The sequence below is a fragment of the Schistocerca serialis genome, chromosome 1 (genome assembly GCF_023864345.2).
Source record: "Schistocerca serialis cubense isolate TAMUIC-IGC-003099 chromosome 1, iqSchSeri2.2, whole genome shotgun sequence".
Lineage (NCBI taxonomy): Eukaryota > Metazoa > Arthropoda > Insecta > Orthoptera > Acrididae > Schistocerca > Schistocerca serialis.
Genome location: NC_064638.1, coordinates 21,460,252 through 21,483,379, shown reverse-complemented (window position 1 = coordinate 21,483,379; position 23,128 = coordinate 21,460,252). Strand labels below are relative to the sequence as shown.

Below are 23,128 nucleotides of genomic sequence, written 5' to 3'. Positions count from 1 at the left end.
AATCAACATAAAATATGTAAGGGAGCAAGTTATAATTTTGTATGTATTATGGCAGTTTCAATATGTTTACTTTTCAGACAATCATTCAATAATGTTATTTACATTGAATAAAAAGTAAAGTTTGTTGAACAATAACTTTGTTGTTGTCAGGCCACTCTCTGCATTAGTCTAATCTGTGCAGGTTATATCATCCCAGCAGAACAGCAACCTACATCCCTCTGAAACTGTTTGCCATTGTCAAGCGTTGGTCTCCCTCTACACTTTGCTTCACTGCAGAAAAGATGACTTCTTGATGCCTCAAAATGTGTCCCACCAAGCAATCCCTTCTTTTATTTAAGTTGTGCCATCAATTCGTTTTCTACCCATTTTAATTCAGTACCTCTCATTTACTACACAATATTTAGCATGTTTAAAGAGTATCTATTATATTCTTATCTGAACTGTTTATTATTCACATTTCACTCCAGACAAATACATTCAGAAATCCGTGTCTGATGTTAGCAAATTTCTATTTTAGAAGCGTTTTTCTTGTTATTCCCATTCTGCGTGTTATATCATCTCTACTTTGGCCACTGTCAGTTATTTTACTTCCTTCATAGCAAACTTCATCTGCTACTTGTGGCACCTCATTTCCTAATCTAATTCCCTCAGCATCAACTGATGCCTTTGGAATAATATCACAGGCTCCCATTTTGAACACAACACAAATTTCTTAACTGTAAGGACAGGGCCACTTATAAAAAGTGGCAACTTCATGAAAGTTGGACAAGTTCAAATAACAAAGATAAGCAACAGCAGAATTATTACAAGTAAGTGTATATAGCTTCCATGCAAATGGTGCCTACAGATGGTTCTTTCACTTCTGTGTGTCTTTATTAGCATTAATAATTGACAATTAATTTCACTACTCTGTTCCGATAACTCTTTTTGAATCATGTAATTCTGTAACATGTGCCACAACATAAAAAAAAATGTGGAGTTATTGTTACATCTTTATCTTCATGTTTGGGTCTATTGCTCATGTGACAGAAGTTGCAGAATTTGTAACTGTGAGCATATATAATCAAACCTGATTGATACATACCTCAGGAGTCGAAAACAGTGAGAGCCACTCTGGATTGATAATTGACCGAAATCCACGAATAAATGCAGCTGTCTGGTCCTTAATTTGTGTGTGCATACGAAAGTGTGCCATCAAGTGTATGTAATTTATTCTGCAAAACCAAACATAGATACATACATACATACATACATATGCCGTAACAGAGAAAAACAATATATTATGGACAGGATGAAAAAATGAAAACATTCAAACTAAAACCAATGATCCTTCTAAGGAAAACAAATTATATACAGCAGTCCACTTTTGAAAACAAATATCCAATGCTACAAATGTTCAACACAACTCAGAAAAAGATCATTCTTTGGTGAAGTCAAATATGCAATAAGCCATACGGAACAAGTATTTAGGCATTTTTTAGCATATTACAATATGCATAAAATGTATTAATCCACTAAATTCTGTAACTGACTAACAGGACAGAGTCAATAGTTTTATCAAGATGCACTTCCACCTGTGTCGTGAATGTCATGTGGTGATACACGATATTGGAGCAGGTACACAACAATATCAGAAATGGTACTCCTTACTTATAATCAATTGTTAATATTGAAAATTTTATATTGTTGTACTGGGTACTATTTAACACAAAAATCAGAAAGATTTATATGTAACTTTCAAAACTGATTAACATACAGGATTCCATTCTGGAACATCTAACTCCATTATTAGACAACTTGGTCATTTAATAAATAAGACTGCCCTGATGACACTTCAAGAAAGACAGCTAAATAGCATAGTTCCAAGTAAAAAATAGAATGCTGCTTCACTTTTTGGGACATTTGACTGACAGATAACCATCTCAATTGTGTACTCAAAGATAATTAGATGCAGAGTTGGGGATTAAGATGACCTCATACACTTGTACAACAATATTTACACAAACTAGGACTTTCTACTTGTACACATCAGAAATCATTTTAGTGTGGTTGAAAGTAGGATTCTGTGTACATACATTATTGCAACCAATGCAACAGTAATGAGGAACCTGGACAAAATGGCAGATAGTAAGCACGACTGATGTTAGTCACTAAAATATTTTTAAGTCTTATGCATTACAAGAAAACAAAAATAAACTCAGCAGATGACATTGATAGTGAACATAAAAGTCCTGTGATCATCCGAATATTGATAAAAAATATGAATTTTTCCAGGACTGTGTCACGTCATTTCAATGTGCATCAAATGTGAAGGTTAATTGAATGATAGTGCATGCCAAAAGAAAAAAGATGATCTACACACCCTGCCCCACCACATACCGTTTAAGTCCCAACTCGAGGAAAGGACAGCAGCATCGAGGATGTTCGATAGTGTCCTTCTCACCGGTTCTTAAGCCGGTAGTTTGAAATCGAAACCTATATTGAGCTAAATGTGGAATCTACTGCACTAAACACTGTTAAATGATAAACAACAAAAGTATATTTTCACACAGAAGAGCTAAAGCCCTAATTTTTGGAGCAACAATAGTGAATTGTCATGCAGTGCACTGAACAAATGCACTGGTGCAACACTTGCCACTATTTCACAATTTTGTATACGAAAATTAATAAGCACCGGCAATAAAAATATACGGCAAAGAAGGAAAATATTGCCGAACCTGAACAATTTATAAAACAGCTCGAATTAGGAGTGACCACTACAGTTCTCCCCACGAGTATAATCACTCAGCTCTTTGAGGGCCTTTCCATTTTTCCACAGGGCTCAGTTCGGGATGAAGGAGACGAGTACACTTGTCGAGCAAGATTTTGGTGTACAGCTGTTAAGCTTTCAGTGTATCCTTGTATTCCATATTAAATTAAGTATATTTTCGTTTTGCACAATGTCTGCGTGCAAATAATGTGTCTGAAAATGCAACAGATACATTCCACAATTACAAAAGTTTTAATCAGAAAAAACTTATGGTCATTAAGTGTCATGCCATAGTATGCTATAAGAAATTAAATGTAATTTTTAAAAGGACTGGTGCGTGGCACACTGAAAAATGAAACAGAAAACAGTTAGGACTAGCTTTCAAGGTCTTGGTCCTTTTTCTAATAAACAGCACACACGTTTACATACACAACCACACACGCACCCAAATGTGCACGCCCACAATATACGTGAGACCAATTATCAAATATCGATTATTGTAAGCACTTGCCCGGGGAGACGGAAGTTGGAACGGGGAAGGTAAAGACACACGGGCATCGAGGAGGTAGCAGGGTAATGTGAGGCAGGTCTCTCACCAGACGACTCGGCAGCCATGCAACGAGACGAAAGGAGTGCAGAGGTTAGAGGACATAAGGGATAGAGAGAGGGGGAGGGAGAATGAGGGGAGGAAAGGAGATGAAGATGGACCAAGGGAAGGCAGTTCCGCACTGCTGCCTAATGAACAAAATACAAGTGTATGTAGTATCAGACCAACAGTATGACTGGAATGAAGAGTTTCAAGCAAACTGTGCGCCATTCTGAATGGAGAGACGTCTTTAGATTTAAAAGTAACTTCGGGCATGCCCCTGGGGAATAATACAAGACTATTGCTTTTCACTTTTAAGTGACCTGGTAGACAATGCCGGAAATTTCCTGAGCCTTTTCGCAGATGACACTGTCGTACACACATGTTGAAATGAAATGCATGCGTAGAGGCAGTGGATTGATGCTTAGTGCAACGGGGTGTATATGCGGACAAGGAAAAAAAATTCCTGGATATTTCCCGGATTTCCTGGTTAAAAATACTTTCTCCCGGATGAGAACACACTTTTTCCATGTTATTACGTGATCATATATTTTCCCTCGGAACTGTAAAACTTATCAATCCTTTGAATGGTTATGTTTTATACACGAGTGTAGAATTTCCCAGTGCTTTAGAAAATGAAACTCAGGGAAGGAAACTCCTTTTGGAAAGGTTTTTGATGTGCAGCAACATGTGTGCTGCATATTTTCGTATTACGAAAGTATAAATTTGAATTCCACCAAACACCGCATGTTACTTTCCGAACCACTGTAATAGAGATTGTGGTGTGCTTTTGTAATCCAGTTATAGCTCATGTCACGTGATCCTGCCAGCTGGTGATAGCGTATATTCAGACCACAAGACATGTGATGTAGTCAACTAATAGCAACATCAGTGTAAAGTAGGGCGGATACACAAACAGGAAAAGTTGATGTTTTAAATTAATATACATAGTGTTGGTACAAGAAAAGAAAAGCTTTCACATATAATATTGGTCTCTAAGGTTAATAAGCTGCAAGAGAAGCTAAGCTTTCACTTATAATGTTGATCTTTCTAGTACCTTCAGCTGCGGAAGTCGAACACGCGCCAGAACAAATGGACGTGGTCAGCCCATAGAGGGCTCCGCCTTTGCGGCGGCTATTCCGCACAGCAGCTCTCACGCAGCGAGGGCGCCACCACTACGCCACGTGCAGACAGCGGCCAATAGCCGCTCCCTCCAGTTTCGTATATAGAGACCCGCTCTGCCCTAGTCGAGTCAGTCTGGTACTCGCTCTGGATTTCGTTTCTATATCGGTGGTACCGCGTTCTGGTCGTTGCTCGTTGTTGACATTTGCCTGGCTCTGGTTCCGAGTGGATTTACTGTTGGTGTTTGGTGTTGTGGTTTCCACAAGCCTCCGTTGTTTATCTCTTCCCTGTTGTGTCAGATCATAGTCGGTCGTGGTCGGTTGTTGTCAGTTGTCGTTGGTCTGTCGTCCGACTCGTTCTGTGTTTACCCGGTGGTGTGTGCTCCACCGCCGGCGGCTTCCCCGCCTGGTGGCTCCGATCCGCGTTGGATTTGGTTACTACAATCTTTTTTGCGTGTGTTATACTTCATGATTATCACACAAATGTGTCAGTAAAATTTTTAGGCGAGTCCAGTGACTTGTCCTCGAAGTTTTCCACAAATAAATTAGCTACCACAGAGGAGAGAGAGCTTGCCGTAGCACTACATCAATTTGCTCATAATAATGACATGAATGTCTGATCTGGGCTCGAAATACTTCTAAATGGCTCGTCATCAAACACTCTGTGAGTTAAGAAATTCATTGTACATTCTCGCACATAGTTCAACTTGCATAAAAGGAAATTTATTTTGAAAGTAACGCTTTTCAAACTACCATTCACAATATTTTCCCACGATCTGTTAGAAATAGGTTCGTTTCAGTAATCGTCAGATAACAAGCGCTCCCGCGCTTTGGCAACTCCTATGATGCAGGAAGTCGGTATGTCCGTATGTGTAAAACATTAAAAGATCTTACATTATCTCATAAAAGAAAAAAGGCATCAGAGGATACTCCAAGAGCATCAGAATTTCGTGAACCATACTAAAATGGCACATTTAAAGTGCATACTTAAAGAGCACATTCGTATGTCCAGGTTCCCAATGAAGTAGGTCTCGACCTGATATTAAACTTTTTAGTGTGGGTTTTGGGATGTAAATTTTCTTGGAGTACCAATACTGTATTAACTCATTTTTGGTTCTTTATTATGGAATAGTGCCATATGTGCTAGAAGATGAAAACGTGCAATTGAAATGCAGCGAGCAGTTGAAATTAGCCAATAGTGTGGAACCAAACACTTTGTTTCAAACACGATGCCTCAGTGTAAATGATTAATAAAAGCCAAATTTCTTTAGCAAACCGACAAAAATAACTTCATTGTTCTACAAGGTGATTAATGCATAGCTGTCAGAAAAGTAGAAATCTCCCCCCCTCCCCCCTCCCAGCCCCACCCCCATCCCTCGAGTGTTTGAGATATGTCAAAAATTTAAAAAATCGAATTTTCAAAAATATGTTAATTTTGTAGCAAACATCTTTCTGAAGAGTCTGATACATCTACATCTACATGATTACTCTGCAATTCACATTTAAGTGCTTGGCAGAGGGTTCATCGAACCACAATCATACTAACTCCCTAGCATTCCACTCCCGAACAGCGCGCTGGAAAAACGAACACCTAAACTTTTCTGTTCGAGCTCTGATTTCTCTTATTTTATTTTGATGATCATTCCTACCTATGTAGGTCGGGCTCAACAAAATATTTTCGCATATATAAAACATATATGTTTCGCATACATAAAACATATATCAAACTTCCTGGCAGATTAAAACTGTGTGCCCGACCGAGACTCGAACTCGGGACCTTTGCCTTTCGCGGGCAAGTGCTCTAACATCTGAGCTACCAAAGCACGACTTACGCCCGGTACTCACAGCTTCACTTCTGCCAGTATCTCGTCTCCTACCTTCCAAACTTTACAGAAGCTCTCCTGTGAACCTTCGCAGCCTCTCCCCCCGCCCCCCCCCCCACCCCCCCTCCTCTGGCTCTCTATCCCTCACAAGTTCAGACTCCTCTTATTTTGTTGTGCAGTCACTGAGTCATATGGTATAAGATCTACCTTACACAAACCTGCTACCCCTTCGTTTCCTCGTGTGTCCTTCCCACCCTCTTCCCATCTCCATCTATCCCGACAACTGATTTCAATAATCAATTTTCAATAACCAATCTAGCCTCTACCGTGGGCATCTACATTTGGGTGCCTGTGTGGTTGGGTGTGTGAATGTGTGTACTCTTAAAAGAAAGAGAGCAAGAACTCAAAAGCTAGAGTAACTGTTTTCTATTAGATGTTTTTGTGTGCTGTGCATCGGTCCCCTATATGTTAATGCATCCCTTTCTCTCCTTTGATGTGATTTTCCACCCAGGAATTTCCATTGTTATATTTCTTGCACATTGTGTTGCTTTTACACACACACACACACACACAAACAAACTTACTTGTTCTCATTAGTCACAGGTACAGCTTTTCCTCCAGGAATTAATTCGTGGGTCACCAGCCTCCCAAGGCAGTCTTCATCTACTGAGAATGTTAAATCTAGCTCCTGGACGTCACCCTGGTGATGTTTGATAAATGTCAAGCTTCTGTACAATTCACGATCAAGTGACGGCAACTCATCCATTGAGCTATAAAGAACTTGATTCTGCTGCCCCAGTAACTGGCTCAGGAAGAAAGATGCAAACGGGACATCTACAACAATTCCCTGAAAAATAAATAAATATATTGCTGTAAGTCCATATTCAATCAAACAAAAAGTTATATAAATTAAAAATGTGTACACAAATACAAAGACATATGCTATGTACTAAAGAAGAAAAGCATCTTCTCACCAAATACTGAAAAGAGAGCAGTCAGGAGCCATACGTCCCACCACATTTACCCACCCAAGCTTGCTTGTGGCCGACTGCTCTGTTCCGTTCTGTTGCCCACACTGTGGGTAGTCAAGCTCATCCATTCTGGAAACAGAGTGCACGCACCGTGATATGTGAGGCCTCTAGCTCGTTCAGGTGCCCAGCCGATGTATCGAATCATATTAATTTTTTTTTCACTCTTTTTCCTATATATATATATATATATATATATATATATATATATATATATATATATATATATATATATATATATATAATTTTACCGTGACTGACCAAAATTGGAGAATGTCGACTTTCACCTGTGAATGTCAACAGACGCCAAATACGTCGGTGAAAGAGCGAATATTTCATTACATTGTTGTACATTCAGACCCTCTCTGGTGTGTGTAGACAACCACAGATATGCTCTGTTGGAGGTCCAAAACAGAAGAGTCAAAAAACAAGCGACTGGCTCTCTCCTGCCAAATCCTTTGTTCTGCTCAGAGTCAATCAGCTTTGTCAGTCTTATGCAAGATTTGATAACGCGAGCAACGTTTTCTTAATTTTTTTTCCGATACCCTAATTTATACTAAATAGATACTGCAGTAAATCGTTATCTTTTTCATGAAAAGTTAAATGAATTAATTGTGGGTAAATGAGAAGACAATTGTTTTTATTTTTCTCAAGAAAAGTATTCTAAAATACTTCCTGTAGTGGTTTCTGCTAAAATTAAATGCAACACACCTTTGGATTACAGACAATTAAAATGTTTTGATGTTTTAAAAAGTAATGATGAAGAGAAGTTGATTGTACCATTAAAACCAGGGGAAACGAACATACAGTATTATGTTACCAATGAAGAATTGTAGAGTATACTATATGAAACACACATCAGAATAGGCCACCGAGGAAGAACATGTATGCTTAAAGAGTTGCAAGTTAAATACAAAAATATTACATATGAAGTTGTAATGTTGTATTTAAATTTATGCAAACAGTGTCAAATGAAACACAGTGCACTTAAGAAAGGTATTGTTGTGAAGCTAATGATTAGTTCTGAATTAAACTCAAGATGTCAAGTTGATCTGATAGATCTGCAGTCAAACAGAGATGGTGAATATAAGTTCATAATGGTGTATCAAGATCATTTAACTAAGTTTGTCCAGCTACGACCTTTGAAAACTAAAAGAGCTGAAGAAGTAGCGCATCACGTTCTTTCAATATTCTTAAATTTGGTGGACTAGCAATATTGCAATCAGATAATGGTAGAGAATTTAGTAATAAAGTCACATCCGAACCATGTGCTATGTGGAAAGATGTTAAAATAGTTCATGGCAAGCCTCGTCACAGTCAAACACAAGGCTCAGTTGAAAGGGCCAATCAGGATATACAGAAAATGCTAACTGCATGGACCAAAGATAACGATGCAAATAAATGGTCAGATGGTTTACCCTTTGTTCAATTTGCCAAGAACCCTACATACCACGAAGGAATACGCCAAAGTCCTTACAAAGCCGTGTTTGGCGTTAAAGCAAAAAGAGGCATAGCATCGCCTTTTTTGCCTGGCGAACAAATCGCAAATATTGAAACTAAAGAACAACTCAAAGAAATTGCCAATACTTCTGAAACCGAAGAACACCTTGAAGAAACTGTGAATACTTATAAAAAAATTTGAGTGGTGGTCATACCAAAAACCATATTCCAAAGAAAAATACTGAACAGGCCCTACAACCTACATCATCTTCACATCAAATTCTGTCTGAAAAACATGAGTTGATTTCTACAAAAAGAGCGGCTGTGAAAGAAAATCTTCTACTGCAAGCAACAAAGATGTTATGAAACCCCACAAAAATAATTTCCTCCTGCTCAAATAGGTGATAATGTACGAATACAAGTCCCTGATGTTGAATGTGATCGTACAGATAGCCGAAATGTGTTAGCAGTTGTTGTTGGAATAGAAGACTCCGACTTCTATAAACTGGTAAATAAAAATCAAGCAGCTTTACACAGGTAATCAGTTCGTAATTTGTATTAAAAGTTACTTTCCATAGATGAGATTTCTTTTCAAGAAATATCGCTGAGAGAAGCAGCTGCAGCTAATTCGGAATGTGGGGGACAAAGCTATACACACTGCCATTGCAAAAGGAAGTGTTCCACAAATAAATGAAGGTGTAAAAGCAAGGGCTCTTGTGCAATTCAAAGTGTCATAATAGTTTAAGTTGTTGCAATAAATAAGATTTGAATCACATAAGTATGTAATTTGTTATAACTATTATTTTCTTTTCTCATGTAGAATGTACTGTGCATTTTAAATTCTTGGTCATTCCTTTCAGAAAGAGAGGCAAAAATGTTACGTCACACTTGTGACGTTTTATAGCGACTGAATTATGGAGAAGAAAACATAAATCTCCAACATGTTCAACATTCACCATTAGCGCATGGTGAATGTCAACATTTACCACTGTAAGTCAGAAATAAGGGTATTTAGCAAATATTTTGGACATACACTAAGCGACTATGTGAATGTTGACATTCACAGGTGAAAGTCGACATTCTCCAGATTTTGATGTTTCACTGTAACATATATAAGACTAGAATGGGTAATACATCCCGCCAAAGATAAATTAATGAGTTATTTTGTTGCAAGGATAATGTTTTGACACATCATTAAACATCTGTAGGAAACAAAATAAGAAATATGCTATTCAGTTTGTTAATTCCTGTACTTTATTAGCAAAAGCAAAATTTATTCGCACATTTAAGACATCCACACCTATCTGTTCATCATTTCGTTTGCTGCCGAGATCCTTCATCAAGAGGTTCAGAGCAGACAAGAAGAACTTAACGCAATATCCGGAGGAGCAATTCTGCATCAATATTGTCACAATTAAGACTAAGCACAATAGAATCAATGTGAAGCACTACATAACGCAAAATATAAATATTGACCTTGAATGTATTGATATTGATACTCAAGGTCTGTTGATACTGGTATCAGTTAAAGTTCACACAGGATTGTATATAAATTCATAAATTACCTTCAAATTTCTTTCAACTAGTCTTTCCAATCAATTTTTCCAATTATTCATGCAACTATTAATCAATTTCCATCATCAAGCCACATCACTATTCATCGAGCCTGTGATAGAACGTACTTTGGTGTAACAGGGAAACAGACGGCACAGGGAATGGGGGAATGCAGCCCTATGCAGGAAGTTCAGTGCAAGACAATGTGTTAATCTGATCATAAGCAATCCACAATTGCTTTGGATTTCTTGATAGTGAATTTGGGTTGTTGTACATTATTATGTCCGAAATATGTATCGAACAGCAAAGGTCTTCCCAATGTCCGAAGATCAGATAATGTGAAGAAGAAAAAAAAAAACAAGTTGCTTAGCTTCTATTTATCACAAATTTCTCAACCATCTAAATTTCCAAGCGACTGAAAAACAGCGCCGGTGACTCCTGCATATATGGAGGGTAAGAGAACGGACCCACTGTATTACAGGGCAATACTCATAACATCAGTTTTTCTCGGTTCAAATACAATGTATTTCCTCGACACCGAGATGTATATGTCCACAAATCAGCATCGCTCATGTGAATTTCAGTTTGCCTTTTCATATAATAGAGGGAAACATTCCACATAGGAAAAATATATCTAAAAACAAAGAACCTGTAACTTACCACATGAAAGCGTTGGTATGTTGATAGAGAAAATATAAACAATGAAAAACACACAAACACACACACACATTTCAAGCTTTCACAACCCAAGGTTGCTTCATCAGGAAAGGGGGAAGGAGAGGGAAAGACGAAAGGATGTGGGTTTTAAGGGAGAGGGCAAGTAGTCATTCCAATCCTGGGAGCAGAAAGACTTACCTTAGGGGGAAAAAAGGACAGGTATACACTCGCACACACACACATATCCATCCGCACAAACACACACAGGCAGACATATGTAAATGCAAAGAGGTTGGGCAGAGATGTCAGTCGAGGCGGAAGTACAGAGGCAAAGATGATGTTGAATGACAGGTGAGGTACAAGCCTGGTGGGTAACGGGAAGAGAGAATATATTGAAGGGCAAGTTCCCATCTCCGGAGTTCTGATAGGTTGGTGTCAGTGGAAAGTATCCAGATAAGCCAGACGGTGTAACACTGTGCCAAGATGTGCTGGCTGTGTACCAAGGCATGTTTAGCCACAGGGTGATCCTCATTACCAACAAACAGTGTCTGCCTGTGTCCGTTCATGCAAATGGACAGTTTGTTGCTGGTCATTCCCACATAGAATGCTTTAAGTAGCTCATCGGAATAACATCCGTTTCCTTTCAGTCTCCTGCTCATGGCTATTGCACTGCCAGAAAGCATTTACAATGCGCGTGCACACACGTGTGTGCACACGCATGTGCGTCTGTTCACATTTGTGCGTTGTATGAATAGATTTAAAAGACAAGCAACAATAGAAACTGCATTAAATATCACTGTGAAATATTTATATGCAATTGTAAGTTACAAAATCCATTTTCACTCAACCTGTGTCCTGCACGTTGGATTAACTAAATTCTTGGTGGATGAATTACTTCTAAAATACATTTAAACAATGGAAACCTGAGTTAGCAATGTCAACAAACAGTTAAAGACAGAGCGCTACTTTCTGTACGTCAAGTTGCAGACAAGCACAAATAAAGCTTTTGGCCACAGCCTTCATCAGTGGAAAAAAGACACACACACCACACACACACACACACACACACACACACACACACACACACACACACACACAAAAGCCAGCACATCTCATGCACACTACTGCCAACTCCAGTATCTTAGAGCAAAACGCAACTATAACGTGAGATGCAACAGTCTGGAGGGGGTGGGGAAGGGATAGTAGCGCACGGGTGGGGAGAGAGATGAATGCTGTCTGGTGCAGAGACTAGACTGACAACAGGCAGTTGTGGGGGAGGGAGATATGGAAAAAAAGGAGCAAAAAAGGGGAAAACAGGAGAGGAGTGGGGAAGGATGAATTGAAGAGGGCTGTAAATAAACAGGGTGGGAGATGAGAAGGTGAGGAGATGATAGGACACAGGGGGTGGAAACTGTGAGGTGGAGGGTGTTGGGCGAGTACGTTACCATAGGTTGAAGCTGGGACCAGTATGGGAACAGAGAATGTGTTCCAAGGATAACTCCCATCTGCACAGTTCAGAAAAGCTGGTGGTGAAGGGAAGGATCCAGATGGCTCAGGTAGTAAAGCACCCATTGGAATCAAATGTGTTATGTTCAGCTGTTGATTGTGCCACAGGGTGGTCTATATTGCAGGTGGCCACAGTCTCGCGGTGGCCGTTCATCCTGGCGGACAGCTGATGGGTAGTCATACAAATTGTAGCACAGCTAGTAAATGACATGGCTACTTTCACAGGTGGCCCAGCTCTCGACAGTGTAGGATAAACCTGTGATAGGAGTGGAAGAGGAAGTGCAGGGTGGGTGGATTGGGCAGGTTTTGCACCTGGGTCTCCCACAGGGATATGATCCTTGTGGCAAGGTATTGGGATTGGCACAGGGATGGACTAGGATGTTAGGGAGATTGGGTGGGTGTCAGAACACCACTTTAGGAGGGGTGGGAAGTATCTCAGGTAGGGTGACCCTCATTTCAGGGCATGATGATTGGCATTCAAAGCCCTGGTGAAGGATGTGGTTCAGTTGTTCCAGTCCAAGGTGGTACTGGATGATGAAGGGGACACTCCTTTATGGCTGTTTCTTGGGGATGAAAGAGGGATTGGGGGTACGAGGGGAAACGTCATGGAAGATCTGTTTGCGAGACAGGTCTGGGGGATACTGCCTTTCTGTGAAGGTATCCCTCATCCTGCCATACTTTTGCATTTTGTTTTTCATATTTGCCCTTGTCACACAAACTTTTGATCTTCGACCTAACCCATCCCCTCCTCCCCACTCCCTCACATATTTTTATGTATCTGTGCATATTTTTGCTTTTCTGTGTGTCTTTACCTATTTTTTTATGCCTCTTTACATGTCTTTTTGCTTATCCAGCTCCTCTCACAACTATCAACACCTATTTTGCTCATTTCTGCATCATTCTCGTTTCATTTGCACCATTCCTGCCACAATGGACCCTTGCTCCATCTTTCTGTGCCAGTTCAGAAAAGTGCCCCTTTCCCTGGCTAAAACCCAGTCCACATCCTGTTTCTCAAATTTTTCCTAAACCACTCAATCCCCCCACCCCCCCAAATAGCTTAACTAAAGATTCCTTTCTCTGGATCCCACACCTCTTTTTGCAATGACTACACCTTTTCAGATTCCACCAGTCTCTGTCTCTCACAAAACTGGTACTGCAAAAAACACACCTCCATGGCACAGGCATCTCGGAACCACCTCTGCTCCCTCCACAAGATACTACACCTATGCAGTCATCACACCTCCGAAACTGAATCCCTTGGTCTCCAGCACCTGGAGGTGCATTCATTCCAGATACCACCTCCATAAGCCATCCAGCCTGCTAACTTCCTACTGCCACCTGCAGGCACCACTACCTAACCACTGTCGTATCAACAGAGCTTCTCCTCGTCCACCACTCACAGTGCTAAGCCCTCTCTGGCGGGCCTTTTCAATTTGCCACATCCACCAAAACTCCCTAGCAACCTCCACCAAATTCAGAGTCAAAACATTCCTTTAATGCTGTTGTTAACCTTTCCACCAAAACCCTCAGCTCTGCAGTTGTTTCAGTCCTACGCAACGGCTTCACTTTTAGCCCTATACCAAAATTCAGCTGTCAACCCTTTCACACCAAAAATTCCCTGCCATTCACCCTGATCAGCCACCAGGGATAGCATATCTGCAGTAACAAAAACTCCCTCGTTCAGTATATTGGGTGTCTCATCGGGACATTCAGAGATAGGCACTATCCTCCAAACCTAGTCTGCAAAGAGACCTCCTGTGCCATTTCCCCTCAAACTCCCAATCCTCCCACCACCCTCCAACAAACATCCTGGACTGGAACAACTGAACTACATCCTTCGCTAGGTCTTAGATTACCAATCATCGTGCTCTGAAATGAAGGACACCCAACCCGAGATACTTCCCACCCCTCCTAAAGCAGTGTTCTGTCACCAACCCAACCTCCACGACATCCTACTCCATCCCTATGCCACTCCCAATCCCAAACCCTTGCCACAGGGATATGATCCTTGGCCCAGGCCCAGGTGCAAAACTTACCCAATCCACTAACTCAGCACTTGCTATTCCAATCCTGTCACAGATTTATCATACCCCTTCAGGAGCCAGTCCACTGTGAAAGTAGCCATGTCGCTTACCAGCTCTGCTGCAATCACTGTACAGCTTTTTATATCAGTATGACTACCAAACAACTGGCCACCAGAATGAACAGTCACCACCAAACTGTGCTCAAGAGAAAAGTAGACTACCCTGTGGCACAACACGCAGCTGAACATAACACACTTGATTCCAATGGCTGCTTCACTTCCCGAGCCATCTGGATCCTCCCTCCACCACCAGCTTTTCTGAACTGCACAGATGGTAGCTATCCCTACAACACATTGTGCACTACTGTAATTATCCCAGCCTCAACCTACTGTAACATAGTGTCCCCACACCCTCCACCCCACAGTTTCCATACCTTATGCCCTTTCATCTCCTCCCACTTTTGTCTCCCACCCTGTTTGTTTGCAGCTCTCTGCCAATGCATCCTTCCTCGCTCATCTCCTTTTTTTTCCTTCTCTGCTTATTTTTTCCCCACCTCCCTGGCTCACAATCTCCTAACACTGCACCTGCAGTCTAGTCCCTGCACACTCCACCTGATGGCATTCATCTCTCTCCCCACCCGTACACTACTGTCCCTTCCCCTTCCCTGCCCCTTCCAGATCACTGCTTGCATCCCACGTGATAGTTGCATTCTGGCCCAAGATGCTGCCATTGGCAGTCGTGTGTGTCTGAGGTGTGCTTGCTCGTGTGTGTGTGTGTGTGTGTGTGTGTGTGTGTGTGTGTTGTACTGATGAAGGCTGTGGCCAAAAGCTTTATATAAGTGTTTTTCAATTGTGCCTGTCTGCAGCTTTGTGTGTCTTCTTTACGGTAAGCAGCAATCTGTGGCGCCCTACATTGTTAAAATATATTTAACATAGAAAGTGCACTCTTCGAAGTCGTGACTTGTGACAAGTGCAGCAATAAACAGTGCTGATTTGTTTATGGCAGTTGACTGACCGACACAGTAGCAGATGCTACAATATAAACAGAAAGACATCGTCTCGGTTCTGAATGCAGTGTGTAGAGTTCACAATCTGCACATCTGTCGAGTGACCAACGTGGAACTCTATTCACAGATTCAATGGAGCAAATGGAACAGATGTCACATCATTAGTCATTAGAATATTAACCAATAATAGAATGCCCATTCACTTTCCATCACAAGAAAAAGTAACATGAGGTGATACCAAAATTTACACTTCACACAAAAAATAACAACAAAACTATTCTGACTTTGGTAGCACCTCATAAGTAAATAATTTTTCTCAGAATCATATAATTATTTTCCTCCTATCATCCCACACAACTTGTTTTAGTATGAAGTGAGAAAATAAAAATTTATGGGATCTGAAGCAATATATGATACAATATAATTGAATATAATAGAGGGAAACATTCCACATGGGAAAATTATATCTAAAAACAAAGATGATGTGACTTACCAAACAAAAGCGCTGGCAGGTCGATACACACACAAACAAACACAAACATACACACAAAATTCAAGCTTTCGCAACCAACTGTTGCTTCATCAGGAAAGAGGGAAGGAGAGGGAAAGACGAAAGGATGTGGGTTTTAAGGGCCCAAACTCTTTGCCTTTACAAATGTCTGCTTGTGTCTGTGTATGTGCGGATGGATGTGTGTGTGTGTGTGTGTGTGTGTGTGTGTGTGTGTGTGTGTGTGTGTGTGTGTGCGCGCGCGCGCGTGTATACCTGTCCTTTTTTCCTCCTAAGATAAGTATTTCCGCTCCCGGGATTGGAATGACTCCTTACCCTCTCCCTTAAAACCCACATCCTTTCGTCTTTCCCTCTCCTTCCCTCTTTCCTGATGAAGCAACCGTTGGTTGCGAAAGCTTGAATTTTGTGTGTATGTTTGTGTTTGTTTGTGTGTCTATCGACCTGCCAGCGCTTTTGTTTGGTAAGTCACATCATCTTTGTTTTTAGACACAATATAATTGGATAGATAAAAAATCTATTCACCAGCCAGTGGCAGAAGAACACACATATAAAAAAGGTTTTACTTATGCAAGCTTTGAGAGCCAGTGGCTCCTTCTTCCGGCAGAAGGGTTGAAGGGAAGGAAGAAAGGTGAAGTATAAGAAACTGGAGAGGTGTAGGAAAAGGGGTACTGTTTGAAAAAGTCACCCAGAACCCCATGTCAGGGGAGACTTACCTGATGGGTAAGTCCAGTAAGTCTCCCCTGACTTAAGAGTTTTGGGTGACTTTTCCAAACTCTGCCCCATTTCCTATCCAGTTTCTTTCCCCTTGTCCCTCTTTCTTCTCCTTCAACCTATCTGCTAGAAGAAGGAGTCATTGGCTCCAAAAGCTTGCAAAGTAAAACCTTTTTCATACGTGTGTTCTCCTGCTGCCAATTGGCGCATAGATTTGTTATCTACCCAATTTCACTATATTGCCAAAAATTGGTTATTTTTGTTGTTATAACACAACATGAGATTCTTATCATAGTTGACTGCAAAAAGTTGCAAGAACCAGGGACTTCCCCATACTTTAGTTCAACAGGCTTTTTCGTTTCAGCATTACTACTGCATACAGACACTTATTTAACAACTGACCGTGTCCTTAGCTGAGTGGTCAGTGTGTCTGACTAGTATGGAGTGGGCCCGGGTTTGGTTCCGAGCTGGGTCAGGTGTGTTCTCCACACGGGGGCTGAGAGTTGGATTGTCATCATCATTGACATGCAAGTCACCCATTGTGGCGCCAACTGAAAAGATCTGCAACTCGGCAGCAAAACTGCCAGCCATCAATGCCGTATGAACGTTTAATTTAAGGACTTGTGCACATTGGGTATTTCAGCAGAATGGGCTTTATGTTATTTTACAATTATGGTATGGAAGCAGGCAGCAAAGGAGATTATCCCTTATAACAGTAGATATATTTGTGCATATCTGCATTCAGTACTGACTGCCAGATGCCACAACTCCTTCCAGAGTCAGGCAACACAGCTGTCAAAACAGTTCAGACATCACTCTGTAACTCGTCAGAAGATGGACTGAAACTCAAATTAATCATATTCAACTCAAAACAGAATATTCCTTAACATAATCAAGTGTTAAAGCAATTAAACTACAATACCCATATGAATATTTCGATAACTGTAAGGATGTATTAATGCACAACTGTCAGGAATTATTTAGGATCAAACTGCAAGAACTCGAGAAACTAAATTCAGGCCCTGCCCTTCACTATATTTTTTTAACATGTTATTGTTATTTTTTATCTCAGTCTGAGGCGTGCCACAAACAGAAATTCTCATTCATAAGGCTATTGCTTTTCTAGGGAAAGTGTCAGTAGCAATTATGTTGTAATTGTTGCGAGTAGATGATATTGACAATTGTCTGAACAGAATGGTATGGGTGCTCAGTGAATGTGGTGGTGTTACACTGTTCACTTGGTTTGAATGACATCAGTGGTGATGCACTTACTCTAGCACTGACTACCTACGCAAAAGATGGCCTGGGAGCATCGACACTTCTTATGGGCAACAACTTTGATGAAGGGGAGTTAGAACGGAAAAAAAATTTTTTTTTCCACATTTTTTGATTTTTATCTCATTATAAAATTTGCTATATATATATATATACACGTGTTTATACTATGAAACGATACGATACTGTTTCTGACAGTGTCTACCAATACAAACACGTAATTTAACCTTTATAACACAGCAATCCACAGCCTTCTGTATAAAAAAAATTACCGATTTTATTAGATCTTGAAGTACTGCATGTAAAAATTTTAACATTTTCAACAGGTGTAGATTATATTTTAAAAAATAACATAAAATACTTCCAATGTGAGTTTCATATAAATATAATCTACACTTGTTGAAAATGTTAAAATTTTTACATGCAGTACTTCAAGATCTAATAAAATTGGTAATTTGTTTATATACAGAAGGCTGTGGATTGCTGTGTTATAAAGGTTAAATTACGTGTTTGTATTGGTAGCACTGTCAGAAATAGTATCATATCGTTTCATAGCATAAACACGTGTTGTATGTCAAACTGCTAACATTTTTCTGAGGAAGAGAGATGAATGGATTGGTAAATCTCTCAAAAAGTAAAGTATGACACCAAAACAAAGTGTTTTTAAGAAACATAGGTTTCATGGTAATAGACTTTCAAATAAAATGAAACATTGTGTTCAACATGTGGCGTGTCAAGTTACAGACACTGAAATGCAGGCAAACTCGTCAGTATCTAGAGAAACACCCATTAGTGCTTCGAAGATTAAAATAAAATGTTGTGATACACAGTTTTCTCAAAATGAAAGTGATGTAAATCATAGGTTAGCTTATATTCTATAGATTTACACATCCTAAAAAGGGTGTTAGGTGAATGTATGTGTTATATGTGGAGGGCCAGTTAGTTTACATGAAGATAGTGAGGTATCAAATGGACTAGCCAGAAAACTTATCATTAATTCTGCCAGTTGTAAATATACTCATTCACTTTGGAATTCTGAGAAGTGTAAAGATAATTGTTTTGAAGAAACTGTTAGGTGGTTTTATGGATTGAGAGCTATTGGCATAGGACACACTGCCACGACGAATATGCCACGCCCCCCTTGTAAAATCAACAAGTATGCGGGATTTATTGGAGCTGCTGTGGAATCTACTGCATGTTAGTCAATGAAGGGTGCTGTAGATGAAGCTGTTGAAATAAATGATGCTATGACTGACATACCAGTAGCTTTTGATGGCAGAAGCGTGGCTACAGTTCTAAGAATTCTGTTGCTACAGTGACCAGTGTGGAGACTGGAAAGGTAACAGGTTTCCAGATTTTAACTAAACATTGTTATAGGTGTAAATCAGGGAATGAAGAAGGGCATATCTGTGACAGACATTATGAAGGAACAAGTGGTGGTATGGAGGCCTCTGCAGCTATTGAAAGTTTTTAACGATCTGTGAATAAAAGGAGAGTGTATTACACTAAGTTCTTACGTGATGGAGACTCAAAAGCACATAACAGTGCAGTAGCTGCTCAGCCTTATGGTGAGAAGATTATCACAAAACTAGAATGTATTGGTCATGTCCAGAAGAGGTTGGGAACCAGGTTGAGGAAGTTGAAACAAAGTTTGAGAGACAAGAAAATTTCTGATGCTAAAACCATAAGAGGCAGGCCGACAGACAAAATGATTGATGAACTACAGCATTATTATGGGATGGCCATTAGAAATAATACTGAGGATTTGTTGAAAATGAAGCAGGCAGTATGGGCTACCATCTTCCACAGACAGCCAACTGATGAAAAACCTTTGCCCTCCTGGTGGAATTACGGCAATGCCCAGTCTCAAACAGTTCATACAGCCATAAACATTCCATCCCAGCAATAGTCATGGATGTCATAAAACCTATTTTCAGAGACCTGGGAAATCCTTAATTACTGAAAAAGTGTCTGCATGGTCAGACCCAAAATCCCAATGAGTCGTTCAATAATCTTCTAAGGATTCGCTTACCAAAAAATGTTTTTGTTGGAATGAAGACACTGAAGTTGGGGATTAGTGATGCTGTTATTGCTTTTAATTATGGCAACATTGGTAGGATGAAAGTGCTACAGCATATGCGAATTGACCCTGGAGCAAAATGCATCAGAGAACTTTAACAGATGGACAAGGTTTGCATTGATAAAATAGAGTATGCAGCACAGTTGGCCACTAAGGGGTCCTGAAAGAAGAAAAAACTTGGAAAAAGATCAAGAGGATGATATACAGTATGGTGCAGGATGCCTCTGAGTGACTAAAAATAAAAAAAGTGAGTTACAGTCTTTTGAAATTTTTGAAGCTGTTCCTGAAAATTTACATTTTCTGTTGCATGTTTCCCTAAAGGTCAGAAACCACTTTGAGTAGAGTATTCAAATTTTCGGGGAGTAATTACATACATATCCTGAGTCTACTGAACTAAAAGAAGAACATAATGTTATATAATTAAAATTATTTAGGATAACGTACAAAAAAATTACACAAAATTTTAACCGTGCAATTAAAAAATTGCTTTTATGAAAGCGGAGGCTGAAATGCAATTATTGTAGTTCAGTAGACTCAGAACATACAGTTTAATGTCTTGTAAAAGTTTCATGTCAGTGGCTACAGTGGTTCCTGAAGTACAGGGAAACCAAGTCACTAAATTTAACATTGTCGGGATAGGGCGCTCCAACTCCCCTTATGCTCTACTTACTCCTCTCTGCTCCATGAGAAAGCCCCTTGATTTGGGACTAGGAACACCTGCCCTGCTACGATGCCTCACATTTCCCTTGAGAACAAGCAGAGAGTGGAACCAAAGACTTCTAACTTTTGGAAGGAAACACTTGTCAATTTCCTCGGTCTAATATAAGAAGCATATTCATAACATATTGCAGGTGGAACAGTGACCGATACAGTAGCTCCCTGAAAAGGTATATGTGTGGGTCTACAGTTGCAATCAAAATAAATTGTCACTGTAGACACAAACAGATATTTTTCAGTAATGTATGAACTAACCCTCTCATAAGCACCAAGCAGGCACTGTTCATTCTTGTGGTAATTACATTACTTCTGCAGATAATTCCTTAACAAATATTAACATCTGCTATGCAACTGACATGTTTTATATGTTACATTTAGTCAAGTATTGTCTCAAAAAACAGTTATATCTTAAATACCATCCAGAAAATGTTTGGTGACTGAACGATGTTCGACGGACTTCCAGGCCCGGAGCTGAATTATCTTACAATATTCACTAGATAGTTACAGTAGTTACATTTAACTTGGATGAATGATTTGGACAATCCATGTGTAATAAGCAACAGAAAGTTGGAAAATTGTATTTTCAAGTCCAACAAGGTAATTTTACAAGTGAATTAAAAGTCCTACCTTTGCCTCTACTACAGTAATGACAGAATATAGAAATTTGAGATCCCTCACAAACTGTGAATAGTTTAATTTTAAGTGGCTTTTAGAGTACACATTTTCTGCCACTGCATGTGGTTTCCACAGTAGCCTTTCTTGCTTGGGACTTTGTCATTTGTAACTTACGAAGACTCCCTGCGGATCCTCACATTTTGCAATCAATGCTGTAGTGTTGTCCCTTCATTTGTCTGTTTTGCGGATAGTGACAATAACATCAATCTAAATCAAAATATTTTCTAAGTTTATTATTAAAAAAAAAAAAATGCAAATAACTGCGGCAGTTCTTGATGTGTAACCTTTAATTTGCAGTCAGTGTGTCTGAATATTATTAGTAACTATGCTTTAGCCCCTAAACCTAGATACAGAAATGCGAATAAGACTCAGTGAGAATGTGTAGTCACTTCGCAGCTGATTCAAGGAATACAATGGCTAGCATTCTTTCTGCTAGTAGTACAAAGGAATCTTCCAACAATGTGGTATATGAAACTTCCTGACACATTAAAACTGTGTGCTGGACCGAGACTCGAACTCGGGACCTTTGCCTTTCATGGGCAAGTGCTCTACCAACTGAGCTACCCAAGCACGACTCACACCCGTCCTCACAGCCTTACTTCTACCAGTACCTCGTCTCCTATCTTCCAAACTTTACAGAAGCTCTCCTGCAAACCTTGCAGAACTAGCACTCCTAAAAGAAAGAATATTGCAAAGACATGGTTTAGCCACAGCCTGGGAGATGTTTCCAGAATGAGATTTTCACTCTGCAGTGGAGTGTGCACTGATACGAAATTTGCTGGCAGATTAAAACTGTGTGCCGGACCGAGACTCGAATGCGGTATATGTTTGGCAATGCTGCAAACGAACATTTACTTCCTGGATGGCACAGAATCATATTACTAAATTCACTTGATCTTCTTGTACACCTTCATTGAATAACCTGAGTGATTTGCACATAATGTGTGAAACAATGTTATTAATTTATGGTTTTGAGTCCAGGAAAGTCATTCTATGTGGAACTTGCATCTAATCTCATATTCTACATTGAAATTTAGCTATCGTAGTCCCTACTGGTGCAATAAAGGAGAAACTAATACTATAGCTCTTCACCAGCTGCGAGATAATGTGATTGCCAATGAAGCACAGGCTGCGTAGGCTTGTGTTTCCAATCTCACCGACGGCAATATTTTTATGACATTTGTGACAGACCTACACGCAGCCAAATCCAAAATCAACAAGGAAATCTTATTTATTTGCTTATGGACTGCCATGTTTCTATAGAACTTGACAGCAACATGGGATAGCAAGTAAACATAGACCGTTTCAAAGACCATGGTGAATATTATCTTCATAAGTCATGCCGATATAGGCTCATTCATGTTACAGATTCCTTGAGTTGTATTACAGTAGACTTTTGGTATATGGTTTTCATGATAAGAACCATTATGTTTTTATTTGTACAGTGCGTAATCTAATAGCATTTTCCAACAGACTGTTCTCCAACATTAACATTATCTAAAACATGCTGACAATGCTGAGGTAGTTTACTGATTCCAAACCTGTAGAATTGTGCAGGTGCTGAGGTAGTTTACTGATTCCAAACCTGTAGAATTGTGCAGGATTATCACTAAAAATGTCATCAAACCAGGTTTGAAGTGCATTTTTGCCCAGAAAGGTATTTTCTAG

The 23,128-nt window shown here is 39.8% G+C and overlaps 1 protein-coding gene and 1 non-coding gene across 3 annotated transcripts in view; both read right to left on the bottom strand.

The window, feature by feature from the left end:
• Positions 1 to 23,128, bottom strand: part of LOC126460849 (ubiquitin-protein ligase E3B) — a 297,274-nt gene that overhangs the window by 80,721 nt on the left and 193,425 nt on the right. For both annotated transcript variants that reach the window (XM_050095948.1, XM_050095949.1), the window contains exons 13-14: positions 6,864 to 7,126; positions 1,085 to 1,214 (exon numbers count right to left, since the gene is read on the bottom strand). In XM_050095948.1, the coding sequence (XP_049951905.1) occupies positions 1,085 to 1,214; positions 6,864 to 7,126 (393 nt within the window). The remainder of the gene's footprint in view (positions 1 to 1,084; positions 1,215 to 6,863; positions 7,127 to 23,128) is intronic.
• On the bottom strand, positions 21,957 to 22,031 carry Trnas-uga (transfer RNA serine (anticodon UGA)). Its single transcript has one exon. It is a non-coding gene; the product is annotated as a tRNA-Ser (tRNA).